We start from the raw sequence: 20,656 nt of genomic DNA, 5'->3' as shown, positions 1-20,656 counted from the left end.
GGCACATCAGCAAAGCCCAAGTTACTGTTTTGTAATAATCCACCTCTTGCTGTGAACCCACTGATTCTAAGCTTCAGCAGGCCCTTGTTGTGCTCCCCCTCCCCCAAATCTTGAAGTGATGTGATCTGTTTTCTTTACATTGGGCCCTCTGAAAAGATCTGACTCTGGACAATGGGAATCAGACTGCTGATGCTGAACAGCTTTATAATGTGTGATTCTCCACCTGGCACCTTTTCCCCTTCTTGGGCAAAACAAAGAACGTCCTTCTTGGGGAAAAGAAATTCTATTCCCTCCCTCACTCTCCTCGGGGAAACCCAACCTCACGGAAGACAAGAGTTTAAATTCTTCAACGCTCATGCTTCATGTGCTTGCCTCTTCCACTGCTGTTTCCCGTGAGATGCGTGGCGGCACAGGATCCCAGCCTCCTCTCCCACGCCCGCCCCTGAAAAGAGCATGCTGCCACCCCTGGGTGATCAGCACCCCCACCTTAGAAGCACCTGGTTTTTTGCTCAGCCCAATATTCCATTGCTTGTGCCTTTCTGAAGTTCTCCTCACACTCTAGCAAAAGCTGCCTGTGTTCTAACTATGTTCTCTTTCTTCCCCCTCCTCATGCTGCCCTTCAAGGAGACGAACAGTTCCGAGGAGTCAGAGTGTGATGATCTTGACCCTAATACTAGCATGGAGGTAGAAGCAGCTATTGTTGTCCTATTTGCTATAATGATTGTCTTTTTAAATGTGTTCTCTAACAGTGATCTTGTTGAAGTGACCGGTCAGTCAAGGATAAATGGTGATGGGGGAACATCTCTGGGTGTCCCCGCCTAACCTAAAAACAAAAACAAAAAATACATTGATTCAGCTCAATTTTTGTAGAAAACTTGACCTAGTTTTTTGTTTTTTTTTTTAAGTAAAACTTCTGGCTCTCCTGAATGCTTGCTTAATATTTCCTTCTTTGGTGGGTATGGCTTTGTGTAGAAAATATCCAACATCATTATTGGAAACTTAGAGCACTTTTTCCCCCTGTGGAAAATGGCCTTATGAGGAATGGCAGATTGCCTGCTAAAGGACAAGAACTCTTTTAGTTTCTCCTTCTTTTATTTCTCCTTCCTCTCTCTTCCCTCTTTTACTTTCCCCTTTATCCTCTTCATCTGGCTCTTCCACTAGAACCTATTCCTCCCTTGAGGCTCCAGCAAAATCACGGAGTAGGTGTAGTCTGGTGGGTAACCTGTTCCCTAGTTACTGGGTATGGCAGGCTGAGAGCAAATGAGTGATTGTAGCAGCCCCAGGACCCGCCTCTGCCCGGCCCCAGAGCTCTTGGACAGTGCCTGTCCACTAGGAAGTAAAAATAGCCCTGGGAAAGGCCTCCCTTCTGTAACCTTAGCAGCAATCTCTCTAGAGATGGGGAGACTAAAACATTGTCAGAGGCCTTTCTTGTACTGTAGGGCTCCAGGGTATGGGATTGGAACCAATACTCCACCAAGAACATGAAATCAACTTCCAGCCCCTTTTTGACTAGAAACGATCTTGGGTTAGAGAAGTGGGACTCCTACATGGCTTGCCACTGAGGGATAACCCTCATAAATTTATTAACCCTAGACGATTAGAGCAAACACGAGCCTGGCTTTCCCTGCCATTTTGTCTTTCAGAGTAAATGGAAATGTTTTTCTCCAAATCTGTGTTCTATTCACCAGGAATGGATAAAAGTTTAGAGATTTCCTCTGAGTACAAAATAAGTATTTTTAAAAATCTTTTCCTTTTTAGAGACCTAAGCTTTTCACTTAACTGGATGGACTTTTATTATTCTTACTCTAACTTGACCTCATCCCACCACCATATAAAGTCAACCACCAGAAAACCAGAGAAAAACCATTCTGCCTGAAAAGGAGTAAGGCAGCTATGGAAGATGCCAGTTGCTTTGAATCAGGTCAGAGCCAGTGGTTGAAAGTAGGTATTCTGCCAGGATACGGTGGTTGCCTATGGATGTGGGTATTGCCACAGAGCTAAATTCAGCGGTGTGTGTCAGTGCCCTACCATGGGTGGAAGTGGGTCTGGCACTCATAGCCTAAATGTATCTTAGAGAATGAGGAAGCCAGGGGAAGTTTCTGGCTCTGCTTTCCCCGTGTTTCCTCAGATAGGCACCAGCTCCCATGGAGCCCACATCTATCAGCTTGTAGACCCCTGGTGATGCCTGTCCCTCCAAGTCTAAGCTTTGCTGGCCTGTATCACAGATGTCATCAGCAAGCAGAGGCAGTCCAGACACAGGGAGGGACAAGCCAGGTATTTGTGATCCAGAAGGCAACTTGGGACCTTTTTCAGCTCAGGTGGAATAGGGAGAGAAAGTGCCTTTCCCACCCTGCTCTTTAATGCAAGAAGTGGGCCCAGAGCCTCTTGGGGCCAGGTGAGTAAGCAAGAGGAGAAAGTTGACTGATGTAATCAGATATTCCATTCTATGGTTAGATAAGCAAACACACTACACACACACACACACACGTACACATGCATTAGTTCTGCTTTGTGAATTGAACACATTTCTAAGGTTCTTATTCATCCCAGGCTTTCAGCCCTCTGCATAGACTGAGTGCAGTGGGTCCCAGGGAGGCACTTTGGGATGCATAAGCAAAAGCAATAGGATGTTCATGCTGAATGGAGGAAAGCCATGAGTTGTGTTGATGAATGTCTGGAAAGTTTTCAAACACAATACTTGAGGCAGACATTTCAGTTAACTGGCACTGTAGAAGGGCATGTGGTTAGAAACGAGCCAAATATTCTGGTCAGTTTCTGTAGGAGGTGTGCATGAGCCCTTGACTATTCCATACGGATCCTTTCAGGTGCCAGTGAGCTCTTGGGCAGTGTACAGCTGTGTTCAAGTTAACTCAGCACAAAGCAGGTGCTGAGGGAGCGCAGGCATCTTGGCACTGCTAGCTCAGAATTCTCAGACACAAAAAACAACTGAGACATAGAAAGTCAGCCTGTTCAACAGGAGTTGAGAATTTTCCCACAGGATAGGTAAGTAGACGTCATTGCGATGTTCATTGCAGAGGAGGAAAATGGCCAGGGGTGCATAGAAAGAGAGCGGTTCCTTAAAGACCTGGCTTGAGAGGCAGGTGGGCCTCTTGAAAGCCTCTGGCTGCTCACTGATCATTTGGGGCATCATTAGCCAGGCCCAGCCTAGCCCCCAACCTCACTCTTACCTTCTGAACCTGAGCACAGGCTGCTGACAGTCCTGTGCCCTGGGGAGCTGTCCTGCTCCCCCACAAACATACACCATGGCCTGTGCCCTGAAGCCCTGTGCTCGGCCCCAGCCACCACGCCGGCCCCTGCAGCCAGCGCACTGCTCCACACTAGGTCTCCGGGCGCGAAGTCCGGCACTCTCCACTGCTTAAACTGCCGCCTGCGTGTTGATTCCCGCCCGAGCTGTGTTTAGGCTCTTTCTCCTGCCTCCACACATCTGTCACTACCAAATTCACTACTTTTCTTTTCTTTTTCTCAATTGGTGGACTGAAGGGTCCCTTTAAGGAGCAGTTTCCTTGCATCTTTGCTTACAGACCAGCTGCTTGCTACCCTCAGGCTTGGCTTATGTCCCACCATACCATTTCACAGAGGTTTCTAGACATCTCCTTGAAAGCTACTGAAGAGGGAAGTGAAGCACCCCGAATCCTAGGAATCTGATTTCCAAGCCTTCCCAAGAACTCCGAGCACATTGTAGAAGGAGGCAGTTCTCCTCTACTGTACCAGCCTTTGTTTTCCCCTCTGGAGAAACGCTTGTGAAGAGTCTCAGGTAGAGCCCCCGTGCCCCTCTCCTGGCATGCCAGCTGCTGCACGATTGGCTCCCTATCTGCAGATCCTCTCATGGTCTGGCACCCCCTTGCTCTTGTTGACCCGTGACCACACCTCAGAGAGAGCTAGTCTGGAAATGGCACGGGTCTGTGCATTGTTCACCTTACTTTATCTTGCGCCGATTACACGTTGGAGGCTGGTGGAGAAGAGGATATTATATATAAGAGAAACTTTTCTACCTGGAAGAAGAATCCAGTCAGGCTGAAAATCAAACTCTGGGCTGTTTGGGGAACCAGTTAATATTAATTCATTTTTTCCAGTACAGCATAGACTGTTGACTGCCTTTTCTTGATGAGGTGTGACGGTGGGCTAAAATCACATGCCCACCTGCCAGCTTCTCAGGCCTGCCCCTGCCCCAGTGTCTGCACAGACCCCCAGGTGGGAGCCAGGGCCCCAAGGTTCAGGCTTCATATCCACCTTCTGAGCCAGTGCTCTCCTCTGAGAAGTCTGGATCCTCCCTAAGTTGTCCTGGATTTCTCGTAGGACCCAGCAAGGCGGGTTCCCACACCTCTGCCATCTCAGAAAACTGTCTTGAGGACTGCATTGAGATGGGGTTTTATACCTGCCCTCCAGCCCCAGAACTGCCACACACCTACATTGTGAGCTGGAGGAGAAAGTCCTTGACCAGCCTTCCTGACTTGGGCCTTCATCTTCAGGGATAAGGTTTCTCCGACCAGCTTTTATGTCAAGCCTAATTAAATAAATGCATCTTAGTTTTAAGACAAAAGCCCAATGCCACTTTTAGCAGAGAACATCAATCCATCAAAATAAGAGGTGGTCACGATTCCAAAAATGCTCCATCTCTGCCCCAGTCATTTAACAAGGAGCCGGCCTCATCCACGATGCAGACTAAATCCAGACCTTACCCTCGGTCATTATGCCAACTGCAAGACAGCTCAGGGTGTTCCTTTCTGCCTAAGAACAGGGTTGAGGTCTTGTGGGAGAGCATTCTGAGAGATTAGAGAGAGAAAGCACTTGGAAAGACAAAGCTACATTGGAAGGAAATTTCCAGTCAGGCTAAGGATCGTAGACTTTCAGAGTGGAGAGAAACTTAGAAACCATCAGTTAACCCCCCACCATTTATTTATATACTACTTTTTCAATTGTGGTAAAACATACACAACATAAAATTTACTACTTTAACCATTTTTTTAAATACTTATTGATAGGGAGAGAGAGAGATCACAAGTAGGCAGAGAGGCAGGTAGAGAGAGAGGAGGAAGCAGGCTCCCTACTGAACAGAGAGCCCGATGTGGGGCTCAATCTCATGACCCTGAGATCATGACCTGAGCCGAAGGCAGAGGCTTAACCCACTGAGCCACCCAGGTGCCCCTATTTTAACCCCCCCCCCTTTTTTTAAAGATTTTATTTATTTATTTATTTGACAGAGAGATCACAAGTAGGCAGAGAGGCAGGCTGAGGGGGGCGGGAAGCAGGATCCCTACTGAGCAGAAAGCCCGATGCGGGGCTCCATCCCAGGACCCTGGGATCATGGCCTGAGCAAAAGGCAGAGGCTTAACCCACTGAGCCACCCAGGCACCCCCTTTCTTAACCATTTTTAAGTGGCATTAAATACCATCACAATTTGTATAGCTGTCACTGCTATTCATTTCCAAAACTTTCTCTTCATGCTGAATTGAAACTGTACCCACTAAACAATAACTCCCCATTCCTCTCCATCCCCCCCAGCCCCTTCAAAGACTTTTAGAAGAGGAAACTGAGGCAGAGAAGTTGTATCTTTCAGTTTGAAAATGAGAAGTTTCCCTGAAGGCAGATTGTGGCTTTCCCTGACTTCACTCCCCAACCTCCACCATCCTTCTGTGGGTGAGTGGGGGGACTCCTCCCCCACTCCAGGTTGTTTTTAATCTAAAACACAGATCCTGGAAGATGAGAAGACCTGTCTTCCAGTGCCAAGTTTTATGTGTGGATTTGTTGTTCAACTTTCCAGCTCAACAAAGAGGAATATCATATGTGCTCATCCCAGCTTTCCAGGGCTTAAGTATGACTTAAATAAAAATGACACAAAGATACGATACCTGGATGACTCTGTCGATAGCGCATCCGACTCGATGTTGGGGTGGTGAGTTCAGGCCCCACGTTGGGTGTAGAGATTACTTTTTTTTTAAAAAAATCACACAAGGGCACATGGAAAGTATCTCCACGGAAAGAACGCGGGAAGAGGAGACAGAAAACCTGATTTGGAGTCTGGGTACTGTCAACTGTGAGGCGAGGGCCACTTAGCCTTGCTGAACCTCAGGTTTCTCTGAGAGATCACACAGCTCAAGGGTACAGGTGTTTATGTATGTGGTATGGGACCCTCTGAGCACCAAATGGATCCAAGGTGTAATATCAGTGGACACTGAGACCCTTTGCTTTCCTGAACTTCTGACTGAAAACACTGAGACCCTCCAACAGAAGAAGTCGGAGATTCTATGCCTTGACCCTGAAATTTGCTTCAAAGGAAGTGTGCCAGGAATGGCCTGGGTACATTTATTCCTAAGATCAGACTGGAATGTCCACTCCCAGCCCTGGAAGGGTTTGAGTGGCCAGAGCTGACCCTTCTTTCCTTCTCCATACCCACAGTTCCCCAGCCCCAGCTTCTACATATTGAAAGAGCTAGCCTGCTGCTCCCACCTCAGCTGCTTTGGCTCCCTGTCCCAGATTCAGAGCTTCAAAATAACCTGGCCAGACAGACTGGAGGAAACTTTTACACCCCTAGTCAGGTGACTGACCTTCTGGCATCGCCAGTGTGTTTCCACTGATGCCTGTTAATGCATTATATAAAAAGAAATTTTTTATGAAAAGAGCTCTTTGGAGAAAAGAAAGTGAAGCATCACATTCCTGCCTTTTTATTTTTACAAAATATTTTCTTTGTAATATATCCGATGGATTTGGCCTGGAGACTCACTCCCGTTGCCTGGCTTTGTTCTAACTCAACAAGCAGATTGATTTATATTGTGCCACTAAGGGAAGGGCACTTAGCTTGCCAGAGCTGGCATTTCTCTCTCCTGGGGGAATTATAAGAAAATCTTCCACTGCATATCCACATCTGTGATGTTCCTTTTCCTTCGAACAACCCTGTGAAGATGGGGTTTTCTTACCCTCCTAGAGGAAACAGAGTCAGAGAGGTCACAGTCACACAACCAACCAAAAAGCAGGTCTAGAAAAAAAAAAAAAAAAAAGCAGATCTGGGGCACCTGGCTGGCTCAGTTGGTAGAGCATATAGCTCTTGATCTCAGGCTCATGAGTTCAAGCCCCACTTTGGAAGTAGAGATTACTTCAAAAAAAGAGAGCTGATCTTGATGGTGATGCATTGAGAGGCCAAACTTGGCATGTGATGTGGAGGAGATCTGCTCAATGAGGCTCAGGAACTTTCTTAAGAAGGTTCAGGCTCTCCCTTGTCGCACATTTGCTTGATGGAGGAGAATTTCTTCCTCAACAACTTTAAATCCCTTGAACTTGGGGGTGATAACTTGGCCTCACCCATACCTTTTCCCTGTGACTCCGGAGTCCTGCCACAGAAGCCAAGAAGGGAGATCTGATCACATGGGAGAAGAGTCTGAATGGATTTCTCAGGCCAATACAGTCACTCAGCACCCCCCAGTCAGGTGTTTCCTATGGCACTCTCACCCTAGTCTGGAGACCTCACCCATCTCATCTGCATTGTCCATTAATGAGATTATGAGGTGCCACTGACCCAGGAGAAGTTGCTCTAACAGCAGCTATTAGAGAAGCAAAAGCCACCACCTCCCTCCCCAAGCCTGTACTGTCAAGTTTCACCCACAGGCTCACTCCACGTGATATCCTAGTCCCAGTTTATCAAAAGTGAGTAATAAAAGCATTGCAGTGAGTGTAATGGAGGGTCAACAAATGATGTAAGATCAGGGCCCATGCTTAAGAAGTGTGCAGTCATGTAGAAAGAGGCAGGCTTGATTAAATGTTCAAATTATATAGCAGAGTTCACAACGTGATCTATTAAAAGGCATGGGGTCATGCATTTATTCATTAGTGGGTATTTGCACAACCACTCAGGCACTGGGCTGATAATAATAGGAGCTATTACTTACCAGTCTTCCTTATGTACCTGGCTCTGCTGAGTCCTTTCCTCCCAACAGAGTCAATACATAGGTACTCTTAACATTATTCCTGTTTTACAGAGGAGAAAAGGGGAGCACAGAGAGAGGGGTGAAGTAACTTTCCCAAGGTTGTGTATTCTCACAGCCTGTGTCTCCCAGGAAGCATGATCATTGTCTTCATGTGATGGCAGTGTTGTGGGCTGGGTGGACTGCTAAACAGTCTGGTAGAAGGATAAAGTAGGAAGAGAACATGAGCAAAGGACCTGAGGTATGAAAGTGCCTGGCACATTTCGAGAAGAGTATATGGTCTGGGTGGCTGGGGTTTAGTATGTGAGAAGAGTTTGTCAGAGACAAAGCCTAGCAGATGACTTGGGACCAAACAATGAGGGCCTTGAGAAACTTGCTAGAAAGCCTGGACTTGACCCAGTGGATGATGAGAGCAAAAGTGGGTTTTCAAGCAGAGTCCATGTGTTTCATTAGGGAGAAAGAGAATCTTAAGCAGGGTCCATGACCAGTGGGGAGCAGGACTCTATCTCACAACCCTGAGATCATGACCTGAGCCTAAACCAAGACTCTGATCCTTAACTGACTGAGCCATCCAGGTGTCCCTCATTCTGCACTTTAGGGAAGTAGGTGGCACCTGAGTTAGCAACAACAGGCGAGGCAGGTCTATTGGAGGGCTGTTGCAGTAGACCTAGGAGTAGATGAACAAAAGTAAAAAAAGTAAAAGACGTTTGAGGGTAGGAATATGAGGAGGTTCAAATCCTTAAGGCATGAGACCTCAAAGCATTCATCCATAAAGCCTTTATCCAAGGTCAAGATCATGACTTCCAAGTTGGACATGGGATGTATAAAAAAGAAGTTGGACCAGCATCTCTCACTCCAATCCCTTCTGAACAGACCTCCAGGCTACTGAGAGCACAGGACTCTTGTATGCACAGTAATAAACCACCTGCTTTGACTACTTTGTGGGATGGGTGGTGACATTTTTTTCATTATTATGTTTAAAGTCATACTTTTGTCCTTTTTATTTTCAAGGACACGCCAAATGTTCTCTAACCAAAATACTGAGGAAGGGTGGGAAGAGGAGTTAGACAAGAAATCCCCATAAAAGAGCTAATGTGTTTGACACATGAACATTTAGAAATCTGTACTCAATGGCCAACACTTATACATTCTTCTCAAGAACCCACACAACTTTTTACAGAGATGGACCATGTCTCATCAAAAATCAAGGAATGAGTATCCTATAGATCAAAGCCTCCAAGCACCATGCAATTAAGTTAAAAACCAGTAACAAAAATAATTTTTAAAACTTATACATTTGGAAATTTAAAAATGTTTCTATCATAAATGGGTCAAAGCAGGGGGAAAGGCAAAGTTGAAAAAAAAGACCTAGAACCTAGACAGTCATGAAAATACTTGGGAAGTAAGGAGCTACTTCAAAGACAATCCCACTGCTGTTTGGGATTGTGTTGCATTCACATCTTTGTGTCTTGCTTTCATCTTTATGTCCATTTAGAGATAAGCAGAGGTAGGGATATTTTCTAAACATTTAGAGAACTGTGTCTTGTTTAGCCGGATTAAAAACAGTAAGGGTTCAACCTCCACACCAGAAATCATACCTAGGTTTTTAGAAATTGACTTTCTTATATATGTTCATTTCATTGTCACATTTCCTCACGAAAATCTGAAATCCCTTCCCTTCCTCTTCTGAACAGAGATTCTCATGAAAAACACAAAGGCAATAAGAAAACAAGGCTGGCTGTACAAATTCTGGGTTCGTTGAAGGTAGTTCTGAGATGAGTTTAGAACATTTGGTTTGAGTTTCTTTTGGCCATTTTGATTCCTTCAGCATTCTAGATATACATAGTTTTGAACTGTGTTTTGTGACCAGTGATGAGGGATTGGGAAAAAATGGGGTGGGGTCTTTTCCTTCTGGCATCAGTTGGCACCTGGTTTTCTAAACAAGGATTTGCCCTCACTCTCAGGACATGGGGCCGGAATCTTGGACATTAACTGGCAAGAAAAAGAGACTCAACATTTCTTTAAAGCTTAGCTTGTTATTCAGGGCTGGTTGATTTTACCTATAACTCTTTCCCGTTCCTTCGCTGCCCTCCTGTTTTGAAGAAGACAATTGGAATTCTCTCCAGAAGGAAGAAACTAAGTTGCTGGTGGACCACATTGTGGTGGTTCTTTGCTCCCAGGAGGAAACACGACCACCTGCCGCCCTCTGCTGTTCAAATAAAAGCAGATTCCCAAGCCCTGTCTATAGCAGCTTCATCCCCTTGGGTTTGCGTCTCCCAGAGAGAGAACATGTGCTTTTTGTACAAGTGCCATCTTGCCTCAACATCCATTCTGATTCCAGCTCCCTGCTCTTTTCCGTCTACCACTCTCTGCGGACACTCAAACTGTCTCTAAAGAAGGAAAACATTAGGCTTCAAGAAATATGTGTTGGCTTATGATTACCCCTTCCAGCCCCAGGCGGGGGTATCTCAGGTCTTGGCACACACCAACAATGATTATTAGACAAGGTGGTCAGGAGGCCTAGATTCTAGTCTTCTAATTGGGTAAGTTAATTTGATTGGACACATACCTGGCCTTCTACTATGTGCAAGACACTATGTTAAGCAGCATGGCTTAATGGTGCATAAAACATAGAAAAGGGTTACTATCTTCAAAGGATTCATGAGTCTGGTATGGTAATAGCATGCAGGGAAGATGTCGTGATAGACAGAAGCACGGGAGCAGAGCACTAGGGACCAACCTCAGGAAGATCAGGGAGGAGGAAAAGATCACTGTCGCCTCTCAGGCATGAACTGACTGATGAGATTCCAGAACAAGTACCATTCCAAATGATGGAAATAGGAAAACACTCCCAAGTTCATGACGAGACATTTTCTCAACTCCCACCAAATTAGGATCCCACCACTTGATTGACTGATTAATTCGACAAATACCTATGGAGCCCTTATGTGCCAGGGATTGTGCTAGGCTCCAAAGCAACAACAGTGAGCAAGGTTCTTGCCCAAGTGGGCCTTGTAGTCCACAGGGAACCCCAGACAAATACCTAGGTTGTTCCACTGCAGTGTGAAGAGGCTGCTGTGGCCCTCTTCCAGTCCATAACCCAACTTGCTTCAAAGTAGAAAGAGGAAAAATGAGGGAGGGACCTTCCATGGATGTCACCCAGAGTCAAAGTTAGAAAAAGCATTAACGTGGACTTCAGCCAGGCTCTTGGTCCTTGCTAGAGGAGTTTAAAGGGGAGAACTAGGTAGCAATGGGATGAAGAGCAAGGTTGGGGAGCAAAGGTAGGGAGGCAGGGCTTTGACATCAAGAACAAAGTGTCACAATGCTTTTCCAAGGCCATGCCTGTGCACGGATGGTGGAAGGAGCACTGTGTGACCTTACACGAACTTCCCTGTCCCATCTGGAAATGGGAACAAATAACACCTGCTTGGTACATCCTCCGAGAGTTTAGGATGAGTGAATGAAGGAGTCTGTGAGTGGTTTATGCCAACTACGTGATGTTACACAAACCACTGGTGTTATTGCCATTATCGGCAGTGCTTGGGCCGGCCAAAAGAGGAATGAACACTGATGCCTTCCACGGGCCCCTTCCAGGTAGAGAACCTACAAGTAGCCTTGTTGGCAATATTTCTCTCCAAATTCCCGCAAAGTCTACCTCTAAATTAGGAAGTTTTGCTTTTTAAATAATGTATGTGTTTGATAATATCCTGAATGCAGTGGGGAGTGATGGGAAAGAGGACTAAGTCAAGCAATTCCCTCGGCATCAGTTTGGGGTGCTGTTTTATAGAATCACTACCACAGCGCAGAGTTATGAAACCCCACTTAAGTGTTACAATGAAGGAATGGGCCATTTGTCTCTTCCCTGTCCCTCCCTGCATGCAATCCCTGTCTGACTCCCTTGTGGTTTCCCATTGGGATAGGAAGTACAGGCCACTGGACAAAGCTGGTAACATTCCCAGATCGTTTCTACCCTGAAGTCCTGACAGGGAAGGTGGGGCGAGGGAGAAGGCAGAGCTCTGTGTCTGTTGGAGGCTGGTTAGCCAGGCACCATCCTGGAAGCTGTGCAGAGGTCACTGGATTCCACCTTCCCCACCAGACTTTCAGCCCAAAGAGGGTGCTGAGCATGTTGCGGAGGGCCACAACCAAAGACCAGCTCAATAAATCTTGATCGGAACAAATCAGCCCTTGCATCAAACAAGCTTTCCGGTGGGCACCATTATCCCCAATTTTCAGCTTAAACTAAGGCCTAATAGGCTTAACAGTGTTGTCCAAGGCAAAAGAGTGTGTCTGGCTTGGGGTCTGGATACTATGTGCTTTGTCTGCTCCTGGAGTTTATATTCACTCCTGAGTGGAACGCCGCTGAGAACCTCTTCTCTCAGAGGCAATGGATTTTCTTGTTTTTATTTTTCATTCCCCAAAAGTTTGTTTTCCATCTGTGTTTGAAAACAGACTCTGATCAAATATTATTAGTAAATACCCTGAAGTCATTATTTTATAGATTATATGGACTTAGCTCCAGATTCTGTTTATGAATTTTTGGAAGAACTGGAATGAGGACAAAGGTCAAATACTGATTCAACCAACGTGTATAAAACGCCCATTTCGCAGCAGAAGCCAGGCTAGGGGCCAGAGGTCCAAGAAAAATAACATCCTCTGGTCCTGAAGGAACTTACAGTCCAGTAGCGCTGTGTTCTTTTCTCCTTTTAAAAAGATTATAAAAGTGAAACATATGGACTACAGGATATTTGCAAAGCCCAGGTAAGAAGAGAAAGAAAAAAATCACCCCAAATTCAGACATCCTATAAATCCTGAGGCTGGGACCTCCATCCTAGCAAGATCAGTAAAATCTTGCACCAGCCTGGAGGAGGAGACAATGTTTGAACTGGAGAAAAGCCACCCTTGATCTCGCCACCCTGTGAAAAGCCACGATAACATTTAGAAAATATTCTTCATCTCCTTTTCTTGGACTGTGAAATGACTGTGAAATGGATGTCGTTCTCTCTGCCTCACCCAAGCCGGGGGGAGACCTTTGTGGACCCCTCAGCACCTTGCCCACCCTGTTCCCAGGCTGTTCCCCTGCCACAGCCCTTGTCTTCTCATAAAGAGGGGAGGTCTCTTGGGTGGGGGAAAAGCAGCTTTTACCAAATGCCCCCACATCTCCCCACCCCACCCCAGAAAAGCCTCAGGGGTGGGGAGTTGGTTTCCAAAACCAGTTCCTTTGGATAGAGGGGGCTTTCAGCAGCTTTCTTCAAACTAGGGCACACATTGATTCCCCCAAAGCAGCTTTCAAAAAACCCGATGCCTGGCCCCACTGTACACCAACTAAAAGAATCTCTAGGCCTGAGGTCCAGGCATTGATTTTTTGTGTTTTTAAAGCTTCCAGGGCAAAGGATTAAGAACCACTGATTTAAAGGAAGGCGGGGCAGTGGTGTACGTGGCCTTTGAGATTAGCAAAGGGCGTTGCCGAGGTCAGTCTCAAGAAGGGGCAGCCCCAGGACTTGGCATGGCGAGAACTTTCCACAGCTCACTTCAGGAAAGAGCTGGGTGCTGTATGTGGGTAGTTGGTTGGCAAAGGGGAACCTAAAGGGGGAAAAGAGCAACTTTGTTCCAAAGGGCTCACATGGATCCTGATTAAGGGAAGAACAGACAGAAACCATGTTCACATACGCCAGGAGTAACTATGGGGAGATAAGTATGAATGCCACAATGGGCCATTGGTAAGGCAGGCGAGCTCTCTGGCTTCATTTATGAGGGAGAGAAGAATTTTACACCATAAACTCTGAGAGAAAAGCCACTGTAACAGTAGGCTGCTTTGCAGAAGGAGGATGACTAGAATTAGAACATCTTTCTTTCCTTAAGCAGAAATACTGAGTACTTGCTATTTGTCAAGCATTGTGCCAAGCACTTGACCTAGACTACTCATTTCATCTTTGCAATAACATTTCGTAGTACGTATTAGTTATCCCCATTTTATAGGGAAGAAAATTGATGTAATAAATCTTAAGTGATTATCACATGAAACAAAGGAGATGAGCCCCAGGCTTTCAGACTCCGAAACCCATGTTTCATTCACCCTGCCAAGCCCTGCACTCACTTGATTAGAGGGAAAACAGAAGATGAAAGAAAATCAAGAAGGGGTGACTTTTCAGTGTGGCTAGTTGGCCGGGAGTCCATCTTCTGTGAAGATCTGTGAGGTCACAAGGGAGCCTTTCCAATGTGTCTTTGCCAACCAGCCATGTGAAGGCCAGGTCGCTTCGTTGGCCTAGGTCTGTGTTCTCAGCTAGACAAAGCCAAAAGGGCTAGAACCCCTAGGTGATTTTCAAGCTGCCTTATGCAGGACAGGATGGATGGGTATGACCTTCCCTTTGCCCCGCAACCAGACAAGCTCCGCATGCAGCTGCTTGAAGAGGACCTTCCCTGTTTGGGATGAGGGGGCTGCCTCTGGAAGACTATTCCAGTCTGACACAGCTCTGGTGCTCTGTTATTGAAAACTTGTGAGGTTGGGAAGACCCGGTGCCAACTCAGAGCTCGAGTGCAGATGGAAGCGGGCAGGGAGCATGGCTTTTATGCATTTGACAGGGAGGACAAGCCCCTGGGGAAATGAAACACAGGAGAAAGGGGCCGGCTAAAGCCAGCAGAGCTTGCAGTCACGAAACACCTGCGTGGGGCCCTGGGCCACCCAAAGGAACGTGAAGAACCAGAGCAGAGAGGAGAGGAGAGCAGGTGCCCAGGGTTGTTCCTGCGATGCTGACACAATCGCAAGCAAGAGAGCCTGGCCTCCAGGCCTCGTCTCCCTAAACTGTACTTCCATTACTCAAGACGGTGGAAGTCTCCTGTTCTCCATTAGTAGCTTAGGATTTAAGCAATTTTCTGTTTCTTTGTGTTTTTCAGATCTTAAATCCAAATTTCATCCAAGAAGGTGAGTTACAAAGTCAAATGGAGAACACAGGGACTGGCTCAATAAATTGTGGCAGATCCAGCCATTGAGAGAGAGGCAGAATATAATGGGGATGTGGTCCTGTGCTATGGACAAGAAAAGGCGTGCATGATACACTGTGGAAGTGGAAATGGCCACGACTTGCGTTATATGTAATTTGTATAAGAAAAACGGTGTTGGTGAAAGCCCAAAGGATATAGACCAAGACATTCGCAGTAGTTAGTTACATCTGTATCAGGACATCATGGAGAATTTTCCTCTTTTTACTTATCTATATTTCCTGATTTTCTGCAATAAACATTTCTTACTTTTAAAACCCTTCTTCATGGAACACGGATGACTTGACAGTATTAAGCTGAAGGTCATTTGAATCACTAGACGTGCGTGGGCAGGGGAGAGTGGTGTAAAACGGCTGATTATTGTGTTTGTTCTAAATGATGCTTTACGTCCATCTGACCACAGTGGCCCCAGAATTCCTTGTGCCCTTAGTGGATGTGACCTGCTTGCTTGGGGACACAGTGACACTGCAGTGCAAAGTCTGTGGGCGGCCAAAACCCACCATCACCTGGAAGGGGCCAGACCAGAACATCCTTGACACAGACAACAGCTCGGCCACCTACACCGTCTCCTCCTGGTAAGCTGATCGCCCCACCGTGGGAGACATCACTAGCACCTTGGTGCAGCCCCTGTTCTGGTTCTTTAGCCTCTGGGGGCAGGGAGGTTGGGTGCCCTGGAGCTTTTTCTCACCCAAACACTTGGTCTTGATGAGGAGAGAAGTGGTCAACATCCACGGGCAGCTCAGGAAAGCGCTCTCACACAATGGTATGTCAGGCTGGGAGCTGTAGGACAGCCCAGGCTGCTACCTCCCTCGAGGTCAGACACAGAGGGGAGGGGTGCCCAGCACGTGGTCACGTGCCACTGAGCAGCGCATAGACATACCTGTACCTACAAGGAAAGTTTGGCAAAACTGCATTCTGGACCCACACTCAGCAAAGAAAAACATACCCCTCTGTATCTCGGGTTAGGCATGAGCCGTACTTTCAAAGAGCTTTGACAGTCACCGACTTACATCCGCCGGACTGGCTGATCTTTGCCCAAGGATCCCCAAGAGAATCTCTGCATCAGCAGTAGTGGCAAAGGCTCTAGCCCCGTGGGAGGAATGTGGGTCTCACATCCCAACATCCTGGTGTTTCTTTGTGCCTGTCAGGATCCTGAGAAACAGTGATCTGTTGAATTCCTCCATTAACCTAAGAACAGTTTTCTTAGAAGAAAAAAAAAAAAAAAGACTTGCTCCAAAATATGCGATGTTAAACAGAAAATCCAGCTATACACATGCTTCCACAAAGAAAGCCTATTTAAAAAGAAAAAAACTTGGTTGACTGCTTCCTAATCGTTCTGTTAGTATTTATTGTGTACTGCTGTTTACAGTGGATAAGCAATAATGAGCCCTTAAGTGCTTAAGCATTTATCAAAGAATCACCTAGAATCAAACTCCCATCCATTAACTTAATTTTTGTGTATATGAAATGGCATTCCCAGCAATGATGGCCAGGGATGGCCAGGTCCTGAGGTTAGCAGGCCCATGGAACCTAGTGGGGGAGTCAGGGTTTGGCTTCCTCTGTCTCCTCAGGGGGTTGGCAGTGGGGTTGACTTGACTGCTGTGTGTCATCCTTTCTGAGCAGCGCTTCCCTTGTGGTGCTCTGGACCCCAGATGGGAACTGCCACGGAAGTTAGCATTTAGTGGCAGAATTCGGCCTTTACTTAATTCACGTAATTTTTTTTTTATTTTAAGATTTATTTAGGTGACAGAGAGAGACACAGCGAGAGAGGGAACACAAGCAGGGGGAGTAGGAGAGGGAAAGTGAGAAGCAGGCTTCCTGCTGAGCAGGGAGCCTGATTCGGGGCTCGATCCCTGGACCCTGGGATCATGACCTGAGCCGAAGGCAGACACTTAACGTCTGAGCCACCTAGGCGCCCCTCATGTAATTGTTTTGAGGGTCCTCTAGTAGAATTTGAAATACTTAAACATTTCATTCTCAGTCATTCCATTTTCCTTTGTTTATTAAATCTTTTTTAAAAGATTTTATTTATTTCCTTGAGAGAGAGAACAAGTGAGAGAGAGAGAGTAGTAGTCAGTGTGGGGAGAGGCAGAGAAAGAGGGGGAAGCAGGCTCCCTACTGAACAGACAGCCCAATGTGGGGCTTGATCCCAGGACCCTGGGATCATGACCTGAGCCAAAGGCAGAGGCTTAACTGACTGAGCCACCCAGGCATCCCTTCTTCTTCTTCTTCTTCCTTTTTTTTTTTTTTTTTTAAAGATTTATCTATTTGAGAGAGAGAGAGAGAGAGCGTGCAAGTGTGGGGGACTGGGGCAGAGGGAGAGACAGAGAAAATCCCAAGCAGATTCCATGCAGAGGATGGAGCCCCACTGGGGCTCAGATCACCATCTGAGCTGAAACCAAGAGTCAAACACTTAACCCACTGTGCCACCCAGGTGCCCCTCCCTTTTCTTATACAGTGTGTTATCGATGTTTGAGACTGAAAATATTTTAGGACAAAACTGCTAGTGGTAATAATACCAGTAATATTGTATAGGACTTTATATATTTCAAACCATATTCTAATTCTTATCTCGTTTTACTCCTTTTCTATCCCTCTGCCCTTTATACAATACACATGAGAGATGCTAGTGGCAAGAATGTCCCCCCATAAAGAAATGGGAATATAGAAAAACAAGGTGTGTAGGGAAGTCCCAGAGCTGGGATGAGACCTTGGGCCTGAGGATTCAGCTCAGCACCCCACATGCCCACCCTCTGGGATTTTACCCATCAGTCAATTGTGTCATTACTAGAGTCTGAAGAGCATCCTTTTGGTGTCCCTAGTGATTCAGGGGAAATCACCTTGAAGATCTGCAATCTGATGCCCCAAGACAGTGGGATTTATACCTGCATAGCAACAAATGACCATGGCACCACGTCCACGTCTGCTACAGTTAAAGTGCAAGGTACAGGCTCTCTGTTCATCCAACACCTTTTATAATTTTAAAATATTTTTATTACGGTAAATTATACATAACATTTTTCATCCTAACCAATGTTAAATGTACCTTCTGCAGTGTTGAATACATTCATATGTTTGTGTGACCAATCTCCGGAATTCTTTTCATTTTGCAAAACTAAATCCTATAACCATTATACAGCAGCTCCCCTCCCTGCCCCCACTGCCCCTGGCAGCCACTGTTCTACTTCCTGTCTCTATGAATTTATGTGCATCGGATATTTTAAGTGGACATTACAAGGGTTCCCTGAGACCTGAGGAAGAAAAGGTCCATTGTGAAATCCCAAAGTCCAGCAAAGGGGAGAGAAGGAATCTTCGCTAAGGGCTCTCTGTGGTCCGCCATAACTTCCTGCATGCTTTCCAGGTCAGCCTAATATCCAGCATGCAGTCTTTAGCCTGAGGAAGAACTTCTAACCCCAAAGCATATCTTCCAGGCCTCTCCAGGGTCTGGAGAAAGCTATGCCACTGGGTGGAAAGGGCATAGGAAAACATTGAGACATGGGGAAGCACGTTTCCTAGGAAATGTTCAACCTTGACAAAATGTCAAGTTCGGCAGAAAGAGCACTTGACCGTAACTTCCGTCTCCGAAGGTGTTCCGGCGGCCCCTAACCGCCCCATTGCCCAGGAGAGAAGCTGCACCTCCGTGATCCTCCGCTGGCTGCCTCCCTCCAGCACGGGAAACTGCACGATTTCTGGTTACACCGTGGAGTACAGAGAGGAAGGTGAGCTGGCTCCCCCTACTCTTCCCTTTCTCCAAAGGAGAAGTCCTTCAGAGTCATAAACTACTTGCCTTCAAGCTTTTCATCAGGTGTTCCTTCTTGTGTCTTCCAACTCAGCATAAACACCTCCTGTCAGACCACAGCCGCCTTCTGACCTCTAACTTCGAGCAGTGGTTTTCGCCAAACTGACAATGACTCCTGGTAGATTTCAAAGTGCCTTCTTGGGCACTTCTGTCCTTAATCAGCCCTATCCCCCCAGATGGGCAATCAGGCCCCCCTTACAGATGAGGAGGCTAAGGCCTGAAGAAAGTTAAGGAACACGAAGCAGGAGTTGGTTAAGAGGCAAGGCTGGCATTAAACCCAGGTGTCAAGTTTGCGAATCCATACTCTTTTTTTTTTTTTTTTAAGATTTTATTTATTTATTTGACAGAGAGAGATCACAAGTAGGCAGAGAGGCAGGCAGAGAGAGAGGAGGAAGCAGGCTCCCTGCTGAGCAGAGAGCCCGACGCGGGGCTCGATCCCAGGACCCTGGGATCATGACCTGAGCTGAAGGCGAGGCTTTAACCCACTGAGCCACCCAGGCGCCCCGCGAATCCATACTCTTTCTCCCAGAGTGATAACCAGGGTAGCATGAGCAAAGCCTGACTCGCACCCCCACACAAAATTTAGAGACCACATATATAGAGATCACATATACCTTTTGTGTGATCTCTAAATTTTATATACATACAGACATGTGTATAATGATTTTTTAAAGCTGTTCATTTTTTAAAATTTGTTGCATTTACATGCTGAGGGTGCATACATTAGTTCAGCAGTCAGAAACGCCTGAACCTGCCACCGGTTATCCAGAAAAATTAGTTACACAAGAAGCTGCCCGCTAGCTCTAGTTGTTCATCTCTGAACCACATAATGCATTACACAGCTGAATTTCCAGCCACCGTTCGTGCCCTGAACCAAAATCATTTGTTGTGCTCGCCATTGCTCGCAGTATCTCAACTCTTCCTCCTTCTACCCAACAGGTCCTGTGCAGTTCTGAAACTGCTTACTTTGGCCTCTTCGGGAAGCTGTTCACTAGCTGTTCACTCTCAGGTCTCCCTGCCTCGGCACAGATGTGTTCGAGCTGAGCCAGGGACACGTCTCACCAAGCTAGTCCTCCCCCCCTCCCCCACCGCCAACCCGCGCAGTTTGGTCCTTAGCTCATCATATTCAGGCCATTCTCATGAGAAGATCATTTCATCTTTCTGAGCCTCCGTTTCTCCTGTTCCCGACCCCGTAGGGTGTCTGGGGATTTCGGTGTGAAAAAGAAATGAGAGAGTTTCCTGGCACGGGTACTTGACATGAGTGGAGGGCTCAGTGCCTGTTCACTTCTAGTTTGTTTCCACTTCCAAATACATATTTCCTCTCATCTTGTGATTTATAATATATTTTTATGCCTTATTAAAAAGTTGCCGCAGGGTCCCTGTAAATTCTGCACACTCTCCGTCTTCTCACTCTCACACGTGCTTTCACACCCCTCAGGACCTAGTCAGTCATTTGCCACAGGTGGCCCACGGGCTTTCAGAGCCCAATCTGTAACCACAGCTGCTCCTTGAATGGAATGAGTCAACTTCCCCTTCTTTGTTTGCTGAAGGTCTTTGAAACAATGTCTCTCTGGCCTTTCTCTCTCCCTCTCCTCGGAAATCGTGCACTAGGTTCCCAGGCCTGGCAGCAGTCCGTGGCTTCGACCTTGGACACTTACCTCGTCATCGAGGACCTCAGTCCTGGGAGTCCTTATCAGTTCCGAGTCAGCGCCAGCAACCCCTGGGGGATCAGCCTTCCCAGCGAGCCCTCAGAGTTTGTGCGACTCCCCGAGTACGGTGAGTCCCGGCCTTTCCCTGCACCCCAGGCGGGGGAGGCCAGGCACCCGGGTGGCTCACCTAGTCACGGGTGCCGGCTGGCCGTTGACATGGCAGGCCACCATGCGGGGGGAACCTGGATTTGCTTCAGTCAAGTAACATTTCAGAG

At 46.8% G+C, this 20,656-nt stretch overlaps 1 protein-coding gene across 13 annotated transcripts in view; it reads left to right on the top strand.

Annotated features, from left to right (window-relative positions):
* KALRN (kalirin RhoGEF kinase) overlaps nt 1-20,656 on the top strand; it is a 661,801-nt gene that overhangs the window by 621,882 nt on the left and 19,263 nt on the right. For 11 of the 13 annotated variants that reach the window (XM_082700868.1, XM_082700867.1, XM_082700853.1 and 8 more), the window contains 6 exons: nt 625-684; nt 14,829-14,856; nt 15,337-15,508; nt 17,756-17,877; nt 18,521-18,652; nt 20,344-20,508. In XM_082700868.1, coding sequence (XP_082556994.1) covers nt 625-684; nt 14,829-14,856; nt 15,337-15,508; nt 17,756-17,877; nt 18,521-18,652; nt 20,344-20,508 — 679 coding nt within the window. The remainder of the gene's footprint in view (nt 1-624; nt 685-14,828; nt 14,857-15,336; nt 15,509-17,755; nt 17,878-18,520; nt 18,653-20,343; nt 20,509-20,656) is intronic. The other 2 variants (XM_082700870.1, XM_082700869.1) reach the window with 1 other exon arrangement.

The sequence above is a fragment of the Mustela nivalis genome (assembly GCF_964662115.1).
Source record: "Mustela nivalis genome assembly, chromosome: 1".
NCBI lineage: Eukaryota > Metazoa > Chordata > Mammalia > Carnivora > Mustelidae > Mustela > Mustela nivalis.
The sequence above is the reverse complement of the archived record's forward strand: the minus strand, read 5'-3'. Positions and strand labels throughout refer to the sequence as shown.